This window comes from Olea europaea, unplaced genomic scaffold (assembly GCF_002742605.1).
Source record: "Olea europaea var. sylvestris unplaced genomic scaffold, O_europaea_v1 scaffold747, whole genome shotgun sequence".
Lineage (NCBI taxonomy): Eukaryota > Viridiplantae > Streptophyta > Magnoliopsida > Lamiales > Oleaceae > Olea > Olea europaea.
The window spans coordinates 409,840-427,218 of record NW_019265877.1 but is presented as its reverse complement, the minus strand read 5'-3'; the positions used below and the strand labels follow the sequence as shown (position 1 = coordinate 427,218).

Below are 17,379 nucleotides of genomic sequence, written 5' to 3'. Positions count from 1 at the left end.
TTATTTTTTTTTTTTTTTTGGGGGGGGGGGGGCCGGGGGGGGGGGTGTATATATATAAAACCACAGCAATTGCCAAAACTTCATTGCAGCAGCTTCTTACAAAGAAATTACATATAAAGAAAACTGTGCTATAAAGCTGCAGCCTAATCAATTTCATATGACGGATATTTCTCCAACAAACACATTTTCCAAATGCATTCGTCCTCCCTAAAAACGTAAGATACAAAAAATGGGCATTTCCGTGCATAAATTGAACATTTCTTTGTTGCCATTATATTTTAACGATTAATGCTATCAACTTCATAAGAAAAAGAGATTTCCGTGCACAAACCAGACTATATTTACAGCCACATCAATGTGTAATCTATCTGGTGTCCTAATTTCAACACAGTACTGCATATAATTTTGAAATCCGTCTTATATTCAGTCTCACTTACCAAAAATTAGAAAACGTTTTCCATGAAATAAGTGTTGTCTTTTAGTCAAAGAAAAACTGAAATTTTGGTGGTAATAAATGTTCTGCATTGAATTATGTTGAAAAATGAATTAAGGTTTGGTAGGAGCGGAGCTATATATAATCCTAGTAGGGCTATTCTTTGGTTGCATGGAAGTATAAGAGATTTTTTACGAGCAGAATATGGAGATAGAAGAATTTAGAAATCAATTGAATTCGTAATTGATTTGGTGTGTTAAAAAACGAATATGGTGTGTCAAAAAACGAAGTGTCTCATGGGTAATTGTTTGCCTGTTAGAGAAAGAGATGGAATTTGAGGTTGTCAATATCGATCTCTTCAAAGGAGAAAACAAAAGCCCTGATTATCTCAAGTTGCAGGTATTCTTCTGTTATTTTTCTCTCTTTCTTCCCTATGAAATTCGCTCTGTCATCTTGCATACTCTTGCAGCCATTTGGGCTTGTTCCTGCCATCCAAGATGGAGACTACACACTATATGGTAAAAACTCTGACTCTTACTTTTGTTTGATACCTTCTACTGGACATGACAAGATTAAAGAAGAAAAATGAGTTAAAAATCTCGACTTATTGCAACCTAGTACTTCATATTTTGTGCAGAATCCAGGGCTATAATCAGGTACTATGCAGAAAAGTACAAGTCTCAAGGAACTGAACTGTTTGGAAAGACAATGGAGGAGAAGGGTAAAGTAGAACAATGGCTAGAAGTGGAAGCACACAATTTTCACCCTCCACTTTACACCTTAGTGCTTCATACAGTTTTCAGCTCCAAACTGGGAATCACGCCAGATCAGAAAGTCATTCAAGAAAACGAGGCGAAACTGGGGAATGTTTTGGATGTCTACGAGGAAAGGCTGTCGATGAGCAAATACTTGGCTGGGGATTCTTTGAGCCTGGCTGATCTTAGCCACCTTCCATTCGGTCATTACCTGCTCAATGGTGCTGGGAAAGGGTACCTGATAAGGGACAGGAAACATGTGAGTGCATGGTGGGATGTTATCAGCAATAGGCCATCTTGGAAGAAAGTTCTCCATCTCTTTCCTTATCCAACTTGAGTTGCATCAATATGCTTTTAAGGCTTCTGATAATAAATTCAGCGTTTCGTGCAGTAAGAATCGACCAGTGTTCGTGTTTTCTTGAAGTCTGTTTGTGGTTTCCTTTTGAGCGTTGGGTTAGCATTTGTTCTTGTTCATGTGCTATTGAAGTCAGTAATATGAAAACACAAGCAGTATCCAACTTCTTGATGATTGCAGTGTTCATTTCATTTCCTTAACAGCATTTCAAGTTTTGAAAATTTTGATGGTGGTAAAGTTCGTCAGTGGCAGATTATAAAATCAAAGGTCAGATCATTGAAACTTAAAACGAAATATCTTGTGAGTCATTGAATTGAACCTTTTTCTTTCCAGTTAGGTCAGTAAATTTATAATTTGTCTTAATTGCATCACCTAATCCAAGTCATTTAATTTGAACAACAGAAAAACAAAAAAGAGAGTAACTCAAATATCACGGTTAACAAAAAGTTCCGTTCTGTTTTCCAGATACCAAAGAAATACAAGCACGGAGCTAGTCACAAAAGAATGCGACTAGTTGCAAAAAGAAAGAGGGAACTTGGTGTTCTATTTCTTAACTATGCTTCGACAATTCAATTGTCGCAAAGTTTGCTGATAGAACTTAAATTTAGTTGCCCAATTAATATTTTCCTAAAACAAGCCGACGACATTGAGTTACCTAACTTCCAAAGTGTGACTTACTCTCTAATTCCCTGTGCCAAACCATGAAACATACTGCCATTTATTGCACTAAAATTCGTCTTGTTCGGTCATGAAAAGCCAAAACACGATATTAAACACAAGATACTAAGGATCGATTAATAACAGAAATTAAAACTTGCAGAAAAATAAAACAAAACACAGAGGAATTTTTCGGCCGAAGCCCCAGAGGTTCGGTGACCCTTTTAATACCTAGTCCTTTGTTGAGAATCCATTCAAGAACGAATATTACTTGGTTACACTATAATGCCTTAAACTAGCAACGAAGGTTACAAACGTTTAGCCAATACCAGAATACAGTATAAGAGACTTATCTTTTCACAAAGAACTAACAGATCTGGCTCGAATCACACAAGAAACTGCAGATTTGACTTCACGAACTTGGAACACTAGTACTCACAACTATTACAGATTTCACACAAGAAATCACATGTATTCAAGTCTAAAACTCTCAAAGATATCATTTCGAATGAGAGTTCAAAATAATGGCGAATCAGAAAACCCTAGTCACTCATAGAAAATGAACCCTTTCAAAAATGAAAAGCCAGAAGAAAAATCTAAGGCCAAATGAATCGTCCAAGGGTATTTATATCACCAAGACCAATTAACTCATCCAACGGTTCATGATGTGCCAAGTGTCAGCATCCAGTGTAAAGATCGCATTTCCATAAAACAACTTTAGCTGAAAATTATGGGGGCACAAAGAATCGGGTTCGAGTCACAACAATCTCCACCTTGCTACCATAGTTTTCAGGTCAAAGTGTAGCCAGGAGCATATCACATTCTCTTGTTTCTTATGCTCCAAAAAAAGCACCTATAAAAAAAATTACAATGTATCAATAGATAATATCTTCAGAAAGTTTATAAACTTGTTTATAGGTATTATCTTGGTCCCCATATCAGAAAGATTAACCTGATAGCAACCTTCCCAATTTTCAAAATTTCTTTTGAAATTATGTCCCTTATAAAATGATATTTGACATCTATGTGTTTAGTTCTATCATGATACATGGGATTTTTACTTAGATGTATGACACTTTGGTTATCTGAATATAAAGTTACATTTTCATCAACAAAACCAAGTTCCTTTAGTAATCCTCTTAGCTAAATTCCTTCTTTAAAGGCATCAGAAGCAGCAATATATTCTGCTTCAGTATATGATAAAGCTACAATCTTTTGAAGTTGAGATTTCCAACTAATCACAGTACCACATGAGGTAAAGAAATATGATGAAATTGATTTCCTATTCTCTATTTCCAGCAAAATCTTAATATATAAGTCCCTTTAAAGTTACCTCTTCTTTATTTAACTTAAACATGAGACCATAGTTAGATGTCCCTTTCAAGTATCTTAAAAGCCATTTCAAAGCATTCCAATGTTCTTCCTCAGGATTACTCATAAATCTGCTAAGTATACTAATACTGAATGCAAGATCAGGTCTTGTGCATACCATCAAATACATCACAGATCCAATCATATTAGCATAAGGTACATTTGACATTCTATCATATTCTTTAGCAGTTTTAACGCAGAAATCAGAAGAAAGCTTGAAATGATTTGCTAAAGGTAAAATAACAGATTTACAATCAAGCATATTAAACATTTTTAAAATTTTATTCACATAATCATGTTGATTTAAGAACAATATATCTTTTTCTTTATCTCTAAAAATCTACATACCAAATCTTTTTGGCAACTTCTAAATCCTTCATATCAAATTCAAATTTAAGTTTTTGTTTAATAAACTCAATCTCAGATTTATCACAGTTGGCAAGTAATATATCATCTACATAAAGTACTAAGTATAAAGAGTTTTTACCTCCATTACCTCTACAGTATAGGCATATGTCATAGTTGCTTCTTTGAAAGCCAAGTTTTAGTACAAAGGTGTCAAATCTTTTGTACCATTGCTCCGTGTGGTTTGTTTTAAGCCATACAAAGATTTCTTTAAAAAACATACAACTTTTTCAGAATCACCTTTTATAAAGCCAACAGGTTGTTTCGTATAAATTTTTTCATCTAAGTCACCATACAAGAAGGTAGTTTTAACATCTAACTAATCCATTTCCCATTTAAATTGAACAACAAGGGCAAGAATACATATGATTGTGGTGTACTTAACAACAGGGGAAAATATTTCATTGTAATCTATTTCCTCTTTCTGTGTAAAACCCTTAGCAACTAATCTAACTTTATATCTTACACATTTGTTTCCTTCCTCTACTTCTTTTATCTTGTAAATCCATTTACAATTGATCAACTTTTGATTCTTAGGTCTCTTTACCAATTCCCAAGTATTATTCTTAAGAAGAGATGACATTTCATCATTTATTGCTGCTATCCAATTTTTAGCATCTTTGCAATTAATGGCATCATCATAGGAGCTTGGTTCATTTTCAAATTGTTCTTGATAGGTAAACAGTGAAACAAAATCATCACAGTCAAATCTAGCAGGTATTCTAATTTGCCTTCTCTCCCTATCTCTAGTTAACTGATATTCATTTAAGGGAGGATTTGCAAAATCAGTTTGTTCATCAGTATCAGATGATTGATTGTTTTCAGTTTCAACAGTAATGCTATTTTCATTTTGATCAAGTTCAGTTAAGGTAGGAACATGAGAATCAGTTTCACTATGAAATTTCTCCACGTCAATCTGAACATCTTTTTCAGTCAAATTATTCTCCTTTCCTTCTAAACATGGCATAATAGATTCATTGAAAACTACATCTCTTCTAACAATTACTTTATAGCCCTTTTCTTTGTAAAGCCATAATCTGTAGCCTTTTACATTTTCATCATAACCTAAAAAAACACACTTAAGTGATCTAGGTTCTAACTTTCCAATATTCTGATGGGCATATGCAACACATCCTAAAAAATTTAAATGTGAATAATCAATAGGATTTCTAGACCATACAGATTCATGAATATCATAATTCAGAGCACTTGTTGGAGTTCTATTAACTAAATATGCAGCAGTTTTTACTGCTTTACCCTAAAATAGTTTAGGTAGACCAGAACTCAAAAGCATATATCTCACTTTATTCAACAAAGTTCTATTCATCATTTCAGCTATACCATTTTGTTGAGGGATATGAGTAACTGTTCTATGTCTTACTATGCCAAATTCTTTGCAAAAATTATTGAATTCATAATTACAAAATTCCAAACCATTGTCTGTTCTCAGGATCTTTATTTTGTTATCAGTTTGATTTTCAATCTGAATTTTCCATTCCTTGAAAATAGAAAAAGTTTCATCTTTTGATTTTAACAAGAAAGTCTAGATTTTCTTTGAATAATCATCAATGATTAAAAGATAATATTTAAAGCCAGACAAGGTAGTAACTGAGGCTGGGCCCCACAAATCAGCATGCAAATACTCAAGTATTTGTTTAGACTCATGAATTCCAGGTAAGAAAGGAAGTTTAACTTGTTTTCCTATCACACATTTTTCACAAATACCAACTTCACCAAGATTTTGATTTCCAAAAACTCCTTTGTTTTGTAAAGTTTTTAAACTTTTCTTGCCAATAAGGCCTAACCTTTCATGCCACAACTTTGCAAAGGTAAAGTTATCAGTTAAAGCAGAAGCAGCCAAACTAAGTAAAGGTTTTGGTTTAAGAAAATAGAGACCATATCTCTTAGGCGCACTAATGACCAAGTCATTTCCCCTAAGAATTTTCATATGTCCTTGACCCATTTTAATGTCAAACTCCATATCATTGAGCATTCCTAGAGACAATAGATTTCTTTCTAAGTCTGGAACATACCTTGTTCCTTTCAAATTTAGGACATTTCCATTTTCTAACAACAGTTTTATGGTTCCTATTCCACTTATTTTATAGGTCATATTATTTCCCATTATAACCTGCCCACTAGCTATCTTTTCAAAGTCAAGAAAACTTTTATTGTTTGGACACACGTGGAAGGAACAACCAGAGTCAAGGATCCATTCATTATTTAGCTTCTTTTCAACATTGACAAGGACCAATCCATTTTCGATTTTATCCTTATTGAATACTAAGGCAGCATTCCCACCCTCAACTTTCTTTTCTTTCAGCTCATTTTTCTTTTTATAACAGTCTTTAATAAAGTGACCATGTTTCCCACAATAAAAATATTTTTTCCCTTTTGCCTTATTCTTGGATTTGGTTTTTTCATTCCATTTGTTTCTATTCTCATTAAGGTTTTTAGAGTGATAGCTTGGTTTATTGAACCCCTTTCCTTTTGCCATAATGGTGTCACCACTGTGATTATCCTTAGTTTCAAATTTAATTTCCAATGCATTATTTCTTAAGGCATTTATAATCACATCAGTAGTAAATTCATCCCTTCCATGTTCAAGAACAACCTTAACGTCTCTATATCTATCACTAATGGAGTTTAACAGAACTATAGCTAACTGATCTTTTGAAAGTTTTTCATCACAGTTGGCTAAGTCTTGGTCAACTTTGTAAACTTATTCAAGTTATCATCTAAATCAATTGAAGGGTCCATTTTAAAAGAAAAGAGTTGTTTTAACAAATTGCATTTATTTGGGATAGTCTTAGTAACATATTGGGTATCAAGTTTGGTCCAAAGTTCAGAAGCAGTTTGGTTTCACCAATGGTTCGTATCACATTATCAGAAAGATCCGAAAAATGGTACTCCAGGCAACTTCTTCAAGTTCAGTTTTCCTAACATGATTCATATCTTGAGGCCAACTATCATCTAATGCCTTAGCACATCTCATTTGCATAAGTATGGCTTTCATCTTTTGACTCTACATATTAAATCACCTTTTCCATCAAATTAAGCAACTTCAAACTTAGCAATAGCCATATCAATATAACACAGAGTGCTCAGATATGAATCAAAAATACAAGGAACAATTAATTTCAAGTTTTTGTGTAATAACAATACAACAGTGTTATAAGTTTTAACACAGAAGGACAGACAGTCAAAAACAATATAAGGAATACAATATCAGAGATCAAAGAATTATGTTTCAGTGACTTTTTTTTCGAAGACCCTCCAGATACACACCCGTACTGGATTTATCTCAGATTTCGAAGGCCTCGTAGGAGCCTTTTGACAAAGAATATATTCCATGGGGTTTTTAGTGTATGGTAAGTCAAAGGAAAAAATCCAGAAACCGAATTTAGAAATAAATTTTCCAAAAGATTCAAAAAGATCTCACCCAGCAAGTTTTAAAAAAACTCAATATCCTTCATCCTGCTTAAAAGCAGTTCCAACAAATTTTTCAGATTTGGAACAGATCAGTGCCTTCCTTCCAAGATCCAGGTATCTTGCCCTCAGTTTAGTGCTCTGATAACATTGAAAAGCCTAAACACGATATTAAACACAAGATACTAAGGATCGATTAATAACAAAAATCAAAACTTGCAGAAAAATAAAACTGAATATAGAGGAATTTTTTGGCCGGAGCCCCAGAGGTTCGGTGATCCTTTTAACACCTAATCCCCTGTTGAGCATCCATTCAAGAACGGATATTGCTCGGTTGCACTATAATGCCTTAAACTGACAACGAAGGTTACAAACGTTTAACCAATACCAGAACACAGTATAAGAGACTTATCTCTTCACACAGAACCAACAGATCTAGATCAAATCACACAAGAAACTGCAGATCTGACTTCACGAACTCAGAACACTAGTTCTCGCAACTATTACAGATTTTACACAAGAAATCACATGTATTCAAGTCTAAAACTCTCAAAGATATCATTTCAAGTGAGAGGTTCAAAATAATGGCAAATCAGAAAACCCTAGCCACTCACAGAAGATGAACCCTCTCGAAAATGAAAACCCAGAAGAAAAATCTGAGGCCAAACGAATCGTCCAAGGGTATTTATATCACCAAGACCAATTGACTCATCCAACGGTTCATGATGTGCCAAGTGTCAGCATCCAGTGTAAAGATCACTTTATAAGATCGCATTTCCATAAAACGTCTTTAGCTGAAAATTATGGGAGCACAAAGAACTGGGTTCGAGTCACAACAGGTCAAGTAAGGGAAATTTCATTGAATTCAAACTGTCTATGAAACAGATATGTCACTGTGATTCATTTGCTATTTAGTTACATAGGTGTCACAAGCATATAACGAATGCTGCATTAAGACTGTCATGTGATTCATTTGCTATTTAATTATACAGGTTTCACAAGCATATAACAAATGCTGCATTAAAATTTTCATAAACTTCAACCATCAATACAAAATCAATATTCTAAAAAGTGTAAAGCATGGTTGTGCATAAAAACCAATTTTCAAGCTTTATAAGCCTAAGCGTAAAAAATTTTTAATCATTCTAAAAATCATTCAGTAATTAAAATAATGGATACCAAACATCTAAAATTATGAAATACTATATTTACTTAATAACTGATACAATTAGTCAATTATATAATTTTCATAGGAAAATCTTGAAATTAAATCATATAAAATATTTTTGAAGAAAGGAAAATAATTAAAAATAATTAAAAAAGTGCGCCTAAGTGCGCATTAAGGGGTCAACTTGAAATTGACCACTTAATTTCACGCTTATTGTCAAGGCGAGACATTTCGCATGTGCCTCGTGACTAGACATACCCAATTTAGAATATTGCACAAAAAAATTACCATGTTAATCTATTGTTCACGTGAATTTGAGCCCCCAAGCAAAAGACTCACTCTCGTGACAAGCTTACAGAGTAGAGTTAAATCTAAGTTTGGCTATTTCAAGTTTGTTCAAGAATTGTCGCGTTGTGTTTGTTGACTCTTTTTCCATAAGCTCTCTACATCACAACTTAATACAATCATATTACAGTACAAATAAATGATGAAATAATCAAGGAGCAGTTTTATGAAAATTTAGAATCAGCTTCTAATATGATATATATTGCACAAAATGCATTAAAGAAAATATGATGAATTAAATACGATTCTAGTATAAATTAATATATTTAGTAAATACCAAATAGCGATTCTATCTGTTGATGGAGTCTTGTTAATGTCCAGAACACGTACACCAAAAGAACTAGTTGACTTATTCACACCAAAAGAAGTGCACAACATATGCCTCAACTCGGTATATAGAGTTGAACAAGAATTATAGAAGTTAAATTTTATCTTTATATTGTTCATTCTTTTAAATCCTAAGTGAAAATTTTGGTTCTTTGTGAATTACACAACTACGCATTATTTGTGTGGTTTTGATAAGATTTGATGTTTCTTCACCTCCCATATAATAAAAATAGATTTATAAATCTTTTCATGGGTAAATTTCCTTAGCGGTCTCTTAACTTTTAGTGTCATTCTAATTGAATCATTAAATTTTAATGTATTATCTTCGAATTTTACACCTTGTTATATTTTGTTACTTATTGCCTCCTAGAATGATTAAAATTACTTAATTGACTGTCATACCAGAATTGGTCTTCCACTTAATCAATATATTATACCCTGGAAATAGTAATGGTATATAAAGAATATGATAATGTTTTTTGATTAAGTTATTAATTTTACGATGTCATACAATAGTTAATTGGCATGTCATGTACGATTTACATGAAAGATTCATCGCAATATGACAAATTAAAATTTAGTGACCAAACTGAAATTTCGTTGGAAGTTTAGTTACACATTCAAGATATATATATATGAATTGGAGCTAACTTTTTTGTACTTTCATTTGGCTCGGATTTGTGAGATAGTTATGGACTTTTTTCCAGGTTAGAATCAGCGGCGAATCTAGGATCGAAGTCCAGCTAGGGCAGGTTGACCGTTGAGTGTTGACCATTGACGATCGGACTAGGACGAGTTGACCGTCGACGATCATAATAGTCCGATCGTTTAATAAAATTAGTTATATAATATTAAAAGTTATTCAATATATATGTAAATGAACTGAAACGTCAAAATCGTATACATATGAAAATATATTTCAATACAACCCAAAATAGTTAAAAATATATATATATATATATACAATACAACCTTACTCAGTTACTCTGTAACTGTAAACTTAGTCAACTATATTCTACGGGGTCTCATGATTTCAAAACGTTGCAATATTGCCTCATTCTCAAATTTTTAAAAAATAGCTTTTTCCACGTAAACCACCAAATTTTCATTCAACCAGTCATCTCCCATTTTGTTGCGTAAATCACTCTTGATTAGATTCATAGCAGAAAATACCCTTTCAACACTTGCAGTTGCCACAGGTAATATCAATGCCAAGGTGAGCAACCTATAAACCAATTGAAAATAACCGGAACTTCTAGTTTCAACCAACTACTGAGCTATAAAAGATATGCTATTGAGATTAAAGAAAGCTTCGTCCATTCTCACAAGCAAAAGAAACTTATCAAGCTGAAGTCTAAGTAATAAAAGCTCTTCACTATTGAAGTCCAAAGGATAGAACTGAGCAAGACGTAGCAATTTATTCTTATCAAAAGTTGCAAATGAATCTCTTAGACTTAAACATGAAATGCAAGTAAAGATCTCAGTAGTTGTTTTTGGAAAATGATCATTCAACTCTTGCAAGATTAAGTCTATCGCATGACAATACAATCAACATAAAAGTGATGAAAATAAGTCACTTGCTGAGCTATATGCCTAGGTCGACCTTTCACTCCTACAATATCCTCCATATTGGGTACTAAAATATGTCTATCAACATAAAACTCAATCACCCTACTCAACAAAGTATCACAACCATTCTCTCTGAGGTTCTGCAATGCACACTTACACAAATTCAATAACCTCATTGCATTTTAAATATCCTGATCCTTTTTCTGTAAGGCTCATGAAAGGTTGTCTATAATTGTAAGAATTTCTAACATAAAGTGGAGACTAAACATAAACTCAAAATCTTGCATAACATTCATCTGTCTTACGGCTGAAGATTTTTTATCTGAATGTACGCCATCTTCTAATATATTTTCAAGAACATCTATGATAGCATTAAACATATTAATGAAACGAGTAATTGTTAGTAGATGTGAGCCCCACCTAGTATCACTTGGGCGTCCCAAACTCATTTCTTGAAACTGACCACTTCCACTAGTAAGTTCCCCAATATTAAGCTTCTCCAGAATATTAACTTAATAACTTGTTCGAAGAGCATCTACATGGTTACATGATGCACCAACCAAATTTACAATAATAGCAAGTATGTCAAACAAATAACCAAGCATACAATTCCTACGTGAGACATATACAATTGCCAACTGAAGCTGGTGAGCAAAGCAATGAACATACATAGCATGTGGGTTCTCTCTTAGAATTAAAGCTTTCAACCCATTGGACTCACTTGACATATTACTTGCTCTATCATAGCCTTGACCTCTCAGGCTAGATATGCTCAACCCATGTGTAGAAAACATTGCATCAATGACATCCTTCAATGATTGGGCACAAGTATTAGTGACATGGGACATACCTAAAAAATGCTCCTTCACTTGCCCACTTTTATCAACAAACCTCAAAACAACTACCATTTGTTCTTTCATAGAATTATCACGAGCCTGATCAACCAAAATTGAAAACAAAGAATCACCTATCTCATTGATAATAACACTTGTCATCTCTATGGCACAACAATTAACCAAATCCTTTTGGATGGTTGGTGAAGTCATTTGGTCATTTTCAGGAGCATTACTAAATAATACTTCTTTAATTCCTTGACAACGAGCTGCATACCAGTTCAGTAACTCAATTAGATTTCCTCAATTAAGAGATTCTTTCGATTCATCATGACCTCGAATGACAATTTTGCATCAAGAGGAGTCTAGTACAATCTAGCACCGCATTCAACCAGGTCCTATAACTTTGTTGTTGACTACTACTTTGGCTAGACATGACATAGGAGATACTTTGCTTTTGATTCATCAAGTTGGTACACTTTGCAAAATCTTGATTATGAGCACTATCAAAGAGACCGACATGATCTTTCAATGTCTTTTTGTGCTTCCAACCCCTAAAGTCGATCTTAGTAAATATATGGCCACCCCTTTGATCCCCTCTATCGGGTTTGAACAAGTAGCAATGCAAACAATACACCGCATCCTTTTCTATACTGTATTCCAACCAATGAAATTTGGAGAACCATTCTTTTCGAAAACATCTATTATCATTCCCCATCGGTCTTTTTGGAAAATCATGTCCATATGGTTGACAAGGACCCTTCTTCAAGTATGCCATCCTAACATCTGATATTTGGATCATATGACTCGATGGAGGGCATATCCCTGGATTAGATACAAGATCATCCACATTAAATTGAGCCCGGGACTTCTTTGTGTTATTCAATAACTCTTGTGCTCGACTAGAATCAGTGGCAGGACTAGATGCACAAGAAGAAGTAGAAGAATTGGGTATGGACTTTCGTTTTGATTGAAAAAATCGTTCCATAATCTGCAAATGTCCCAATTCATTTTTCAATTACAATTGATTAAAAAAATAACCAAGTACACACGGGTTTAAAACGAGTGCCTGTTAGGATTTTTCTCATCTCCCAGGAAAGATCAATCACAGATTTGCATGATAGGAAAGAAAATGCATAGATGACAGATTATAAAACCAACAAAAAATCAGATTAATGGACACAAGAACATCATGTTCTCTGGTTAAATTTTATCAACCACTTGTAGGGAATTTCACCCCAGTCAATCTTCCCTTACAAGAGGAAATTATTACAGTAATTGTTCTACCCAACAGCAGCACTCATCACTCTACGAAGACATATCTTTCCAATAGAACAATCAATTCTCACAATAAGTTTGTATGCCATATCTTTCTAATAGAACAGTCAATTCTCACAATTCATATATACAAACTATCTGAGAACAGTTCAACATTTGAGAAACATGGCCGATAAGAAATATAACACATCCGAGCGAAAGAATTGATGACCTGTTTCCTTTTTCTCTTTCTACTAAAATAATTGTTTGCCCACTAACCAGCTAACTAGAGTAATCATATATCCATTAATGTTTAATCATATAGGCTTTTATAATGTTCCGACTTCCAACCCTATTCACAACTATGGGTGGTTTGATCTGGCATTTCAAGAATTGAAATTGAACCATAAATTTTGATTCTTTTGTATTCAATCACTATAGAAAAATTGAAATCGAATGTTATGATTCCGGTTCTAGATTTCAGTTAAATTGTACAAAAATAAATATTCTCCTAAAAATCCCAATTCAATCAGTAGGTGTTCACGAAATTATTTGTTCCAATTTAAAATCTACCGCAAGTGTACGATTCGTTAACAAGTAGTAAAATGGACTATGAGTCCAAGTATCGATCCCCACAAGGATTGAATTAGTTCAAATTAAGCTACTATGACCTTAATCGAAACACGAAAATCAAATTGACGTTTTGTACTTTAACTAAAAAGATGTAAACTTTGATGCAAGTATGAATGAAAAATTATACTAAATGCAAAATAACTTGGATGCAATTTAACTCGAGTTTATGGAATTAATGAATATACTAACGTACTAGGATTACGAATTCCCAAGCAATACCCGTTCAATTTTCAATTATGCAAATTTGACACACAGTTCCACAAAAGATGAATCAATATTCCTATTTTCATTTAGCAATCTCTCTCGAACAATGCCAAACCTATCCTAATATATGATTCGACTATATTTCTATGACGAATATTAATATATCAAAACGCATTATAAATTCATGAATATCCAATGATTCACACAAGGCATAGAGGTATATTTCTATCCCCTATCGGACCCTATGATGATTTATACTATGTCAAACCTATTTTCCTTCTTTTGAATGCATAAAACAGGCCACCAAAATCACATAATTACGTGCACAATAATCATATGAAAATAAAAACGTAATAAACCATTCAATTCCGAAACATGCGTCTTAAAGATGTCAAATATCCGAAACAAAAATTAAACGTAGTATTACAAGGTTCATCGATCTCCTAGCAATGATAAATCTAGCCTAACATGTTAAAAAGAAGAAAACATAAAAATATTTGAAGAAACATCATCACCCGAATCAATCTTCAATCGAATCTTCGCTTGGCGTGATATTATCCTCTTGTTCTCTCCTCGTTTCTCCTTCAAAATCTCTCAAAAACTTGTAAAAATGGCGTCCCTTACATTTTGGTCGAGTTTTTGTTTATATAGGACCCTAAAAATATTATTTTCATAAGAGTTTCGGCGAAAAAAGGAAACTGCGATTTTTCCCTAATATTGCTCTATGCGGTCGCATATAGTAAAGTTTTTGTGGCACTTTATCTTCAGGTTGCCTCTATGCAACCGCATTGTAGCAGTCGAGAAAAATAAAATGAAATTATGCTAATATTTTGTGATGATCTAGCACCCGAGCCTAACCTATTTTAGAAACGACCTATGGAAGTTCAAACCATGTAAGATTACGAAAGCCCAAGTCATAAGTTAGTTAAAAACCCAATAATTTAAGAGATTAATTTTAAGTAAAATTGATTACAAAGATTTAATGAATAACTGAGTTGCCACAATGGTCATCTACATGGTATTTCATATAGGCAACCCAGGTTCGAATCACCATGTAGATGTTTTTTATAAAAATTTCATATGAATTATTTTTATGGCTTAGAGACTATTCAAATTCTTAGTTAAAGACTAAGTTTAATAAATTTAATGATAATACAGCTCCCCCATTTAATTTTTCATTAAAAAGAAAGGTTATAGAAGTGGAAGGTCACTTTTTCATCACACCCCTCTTCAAATCCGAATTTCATCTCATTTTCTTTCAAAAAAATATATTTCATATCAAGTTAAGCTTAAGGAATAACAAAGGTGAGAATAAGGAAGACTTTCTATACATTTTATTCTTTTATCCAAGAAAATTCAAGGCAGGTAGATGTGCAAGTGTTCATTTGTTTTCAAATCAGATTTTTCGATAAATATTTGAATGAAATGGTACCTTCGGGTACAGTGCTTCAACACTACAACAGTTTGAATGATCATTCTCCGGCTCTACGTGTTATGATAATGCTATAGTAATTGAATTTTGTCGGAAATCCATCTATGTGTGACGGTATGAATCTATAGTTCGAAATTTCTAATTTGATAACGAATTGCACCGATGATATCTATTGAGTTTCAAACTCATGGGTTAATTCCCTTCCTACAGGTTGAATGGATTTTCCTTGGGGCATAGATGATGGTAAGGGATGACGCAACATGTCATGGAGAAGCCGGTGATTTATATCTTTAGTTGATTTGGAGATGTTTACACTTTCTTTAAATTTGATTCCTATGAATATTGTGTGGATCTATTTTACGAGCACTCATTATGAATAAATTAAGTTTAAAAGTAGATATGCGTCATAGGAATAAATTTACAAATCACCGTATACAAAAAAAAGTTAGCAACTTAAAGTTTTGATGTCTCTTCAAAAATTTCAGTTTCTACCTCATCTTTAAAAAAAATCATAACTCTTTCGTTACTTGGTATCTTTATACGAAACCAATTGGATTGGATAGCTTAATAAGTTAGATACTGAATAAAATTGGAATCATGTCAATCCAATATCGGTAAAAGGTTATATGAAGTAAACTGGCTAGGTGTTGTCTCTGTTCTTCAGCTTCTATCCTTGTTTTCAAAAATTCATAACTCACTCGTTACTTGGAATTTTTGGATGAAACCAATTGGATTTGATAGTCTCATGGATTAGCTACTGAATAAATTTTAAATCATGTGGTTTTTGACATCGGTGGAATTTTATATGCCATTTTAAGTGAATTGCACCGGTTTACCTTTCAACCGGGTCGCTGTTGAGTTTTGAAAAATATTTTAATACCCCATATGACTTCGACGGAAGCTAATTTTTGACTATGTCATATTATAAGGAGTTTTCTACCTTACATTGAAATTTGATGAAATTTCAAGGTCGATAGCCATGAAAATAAATTTATTTTTACAATTACTGTTTGAGACAAAAACTGGAACAGCAACATTACTTTTTAAATTTTGCCAAAATTTCATGTCAATAGTCATTACATGCATGGAACCCATTCTAAAAATATTTTTTTGAAATTGTTTTCTTTTAGGATTGAATTATTGTTTAAAAAAAATTCTTTAATTGAATTCTAAAATTTAATCTTTATACCTTTTACTAAAAATATATTGAACTAACTTTTGGCTAAGGTACAATGGTCGAGTGACATTTCCATCCATGCGAGTCGGGGTGTTACAGCATGGTATCAGAGCACGAGTTTAGTCGATTCTGTAGACTTGGTGTATTTTATTTATGAGATGGAAATAAATGAAACATTTAAGGCACTACATGGCATCTTGCGTCTATCAGTTGACCTCATCCGACGAACCCAAGGTATGGAATAAAATATTATGTTCCACATTATTTTTTCGAGCATGATTTTTTTTAATCATTTAAACTTGAATCTATGAAAATGCTTATGATGTTTTGAATGAAATATGCTATGTACATTATATTTTGTTTAAATATGCGTGAAGAAATGATGATTGACCATCATATTAGAACCTCAAGAGCATAATGTATAAGTTGATATCACTAATGAAGATAACACATAATTGGACACTTATGTGACAAACATGGCTAGAACTTATCAGACCACTAGAAAGGCCACAGTTTGTATAGAAGTGTTGAACCGTAGGGCCATTATCCAGTCCTATGAGAACTATGTGACTGACCCGTCTCGTCCACTTGTTGAACAGGTACATGATATCTACGAGAGATGTATGACAGCTATAGATGCGGGATTGGAGATCACGCATATCGAGGTTGTGAATAACCTTGTACATTCACTTCCACCTTAGTGGGGAAACATGGGAGTCATTGTTAGGGATGAGATGCTAGAGGGTAACCATCCAGAGCACCCAAATACGATTGAATTTGGTATTTATTGTCAGACCTTTCTAGACAGATGAAGTGAGAGTTTAGAACCCTAACCGGAGATAGTAATTGAGCCCAACAATGAGGTTGAGCCTGAGCTCGAGCCCGAACCTCAGTTTGAATCAGACCCAGAGGAAGATCCTGGATTGGAGCATGAGGATGACTTTGGGTTGGACTTAGAGAATGATCATGAGCATGAACCTGAGCCACAGGTTGAGATAGACCTAGAGTCAGGGCCTGAGACAGAAGACT

General features: G+C 33.5%; 2 protein-coding genes across 2 annotated transcripts; one reads left to right on the top strand and one right to left on the bottom strand.

Annotated features, from left to right (window-relative positions):
* The first annotated feature begins 737 nt into the window (after positions 1-737).
* On the top strand, positions 738-1,729 carry LOC111391060 (glutathione S-transferase F9-like). The gene is made up of 3 exons (XM_023016204.1): positions 738-832; positions 903-951; positions 1,071-1,729. Exons 1-3 carry the CDS (start codon positions 761-763, stop codon positions 1,523-1,525), a joined length of 576 nt encoding a protein of 191 aa, XP_022871972.1. The 5' UTR covers positions 738-760; the 3' UTR covers positions 1,526-1,729.
* A 5,709-nt stretch (positions 1,730-7,438) lies between these two features.
* On the bottom strand, positions 7,439-13,014 carry LOC111391068 (zinc finger MYM-type protein 1-like). Its single transcript, XM_023016211.1, has 8 exons — positions 12,935-13,014; positions 12,020-12,567; positions 11,444-11,916; positions 11,120-11,308; positions 10,823-10,954; positions 10,519-10,643; positions 10,344-10,470; positions 7,439-7,546 (listed from the first exon to the last, which is right to left on the bottom strand). The coding sequence occupies exons 1-8, from the start codon at positions 13,012-13,014 to the stop codon at positions 7,439-7,441; spliced, it is 1,782 nt and encodes a 593-aa protein (XP_022871979.1).
* Positions 13,015-17,379: the final 4,365 nt, after the last annotated feature.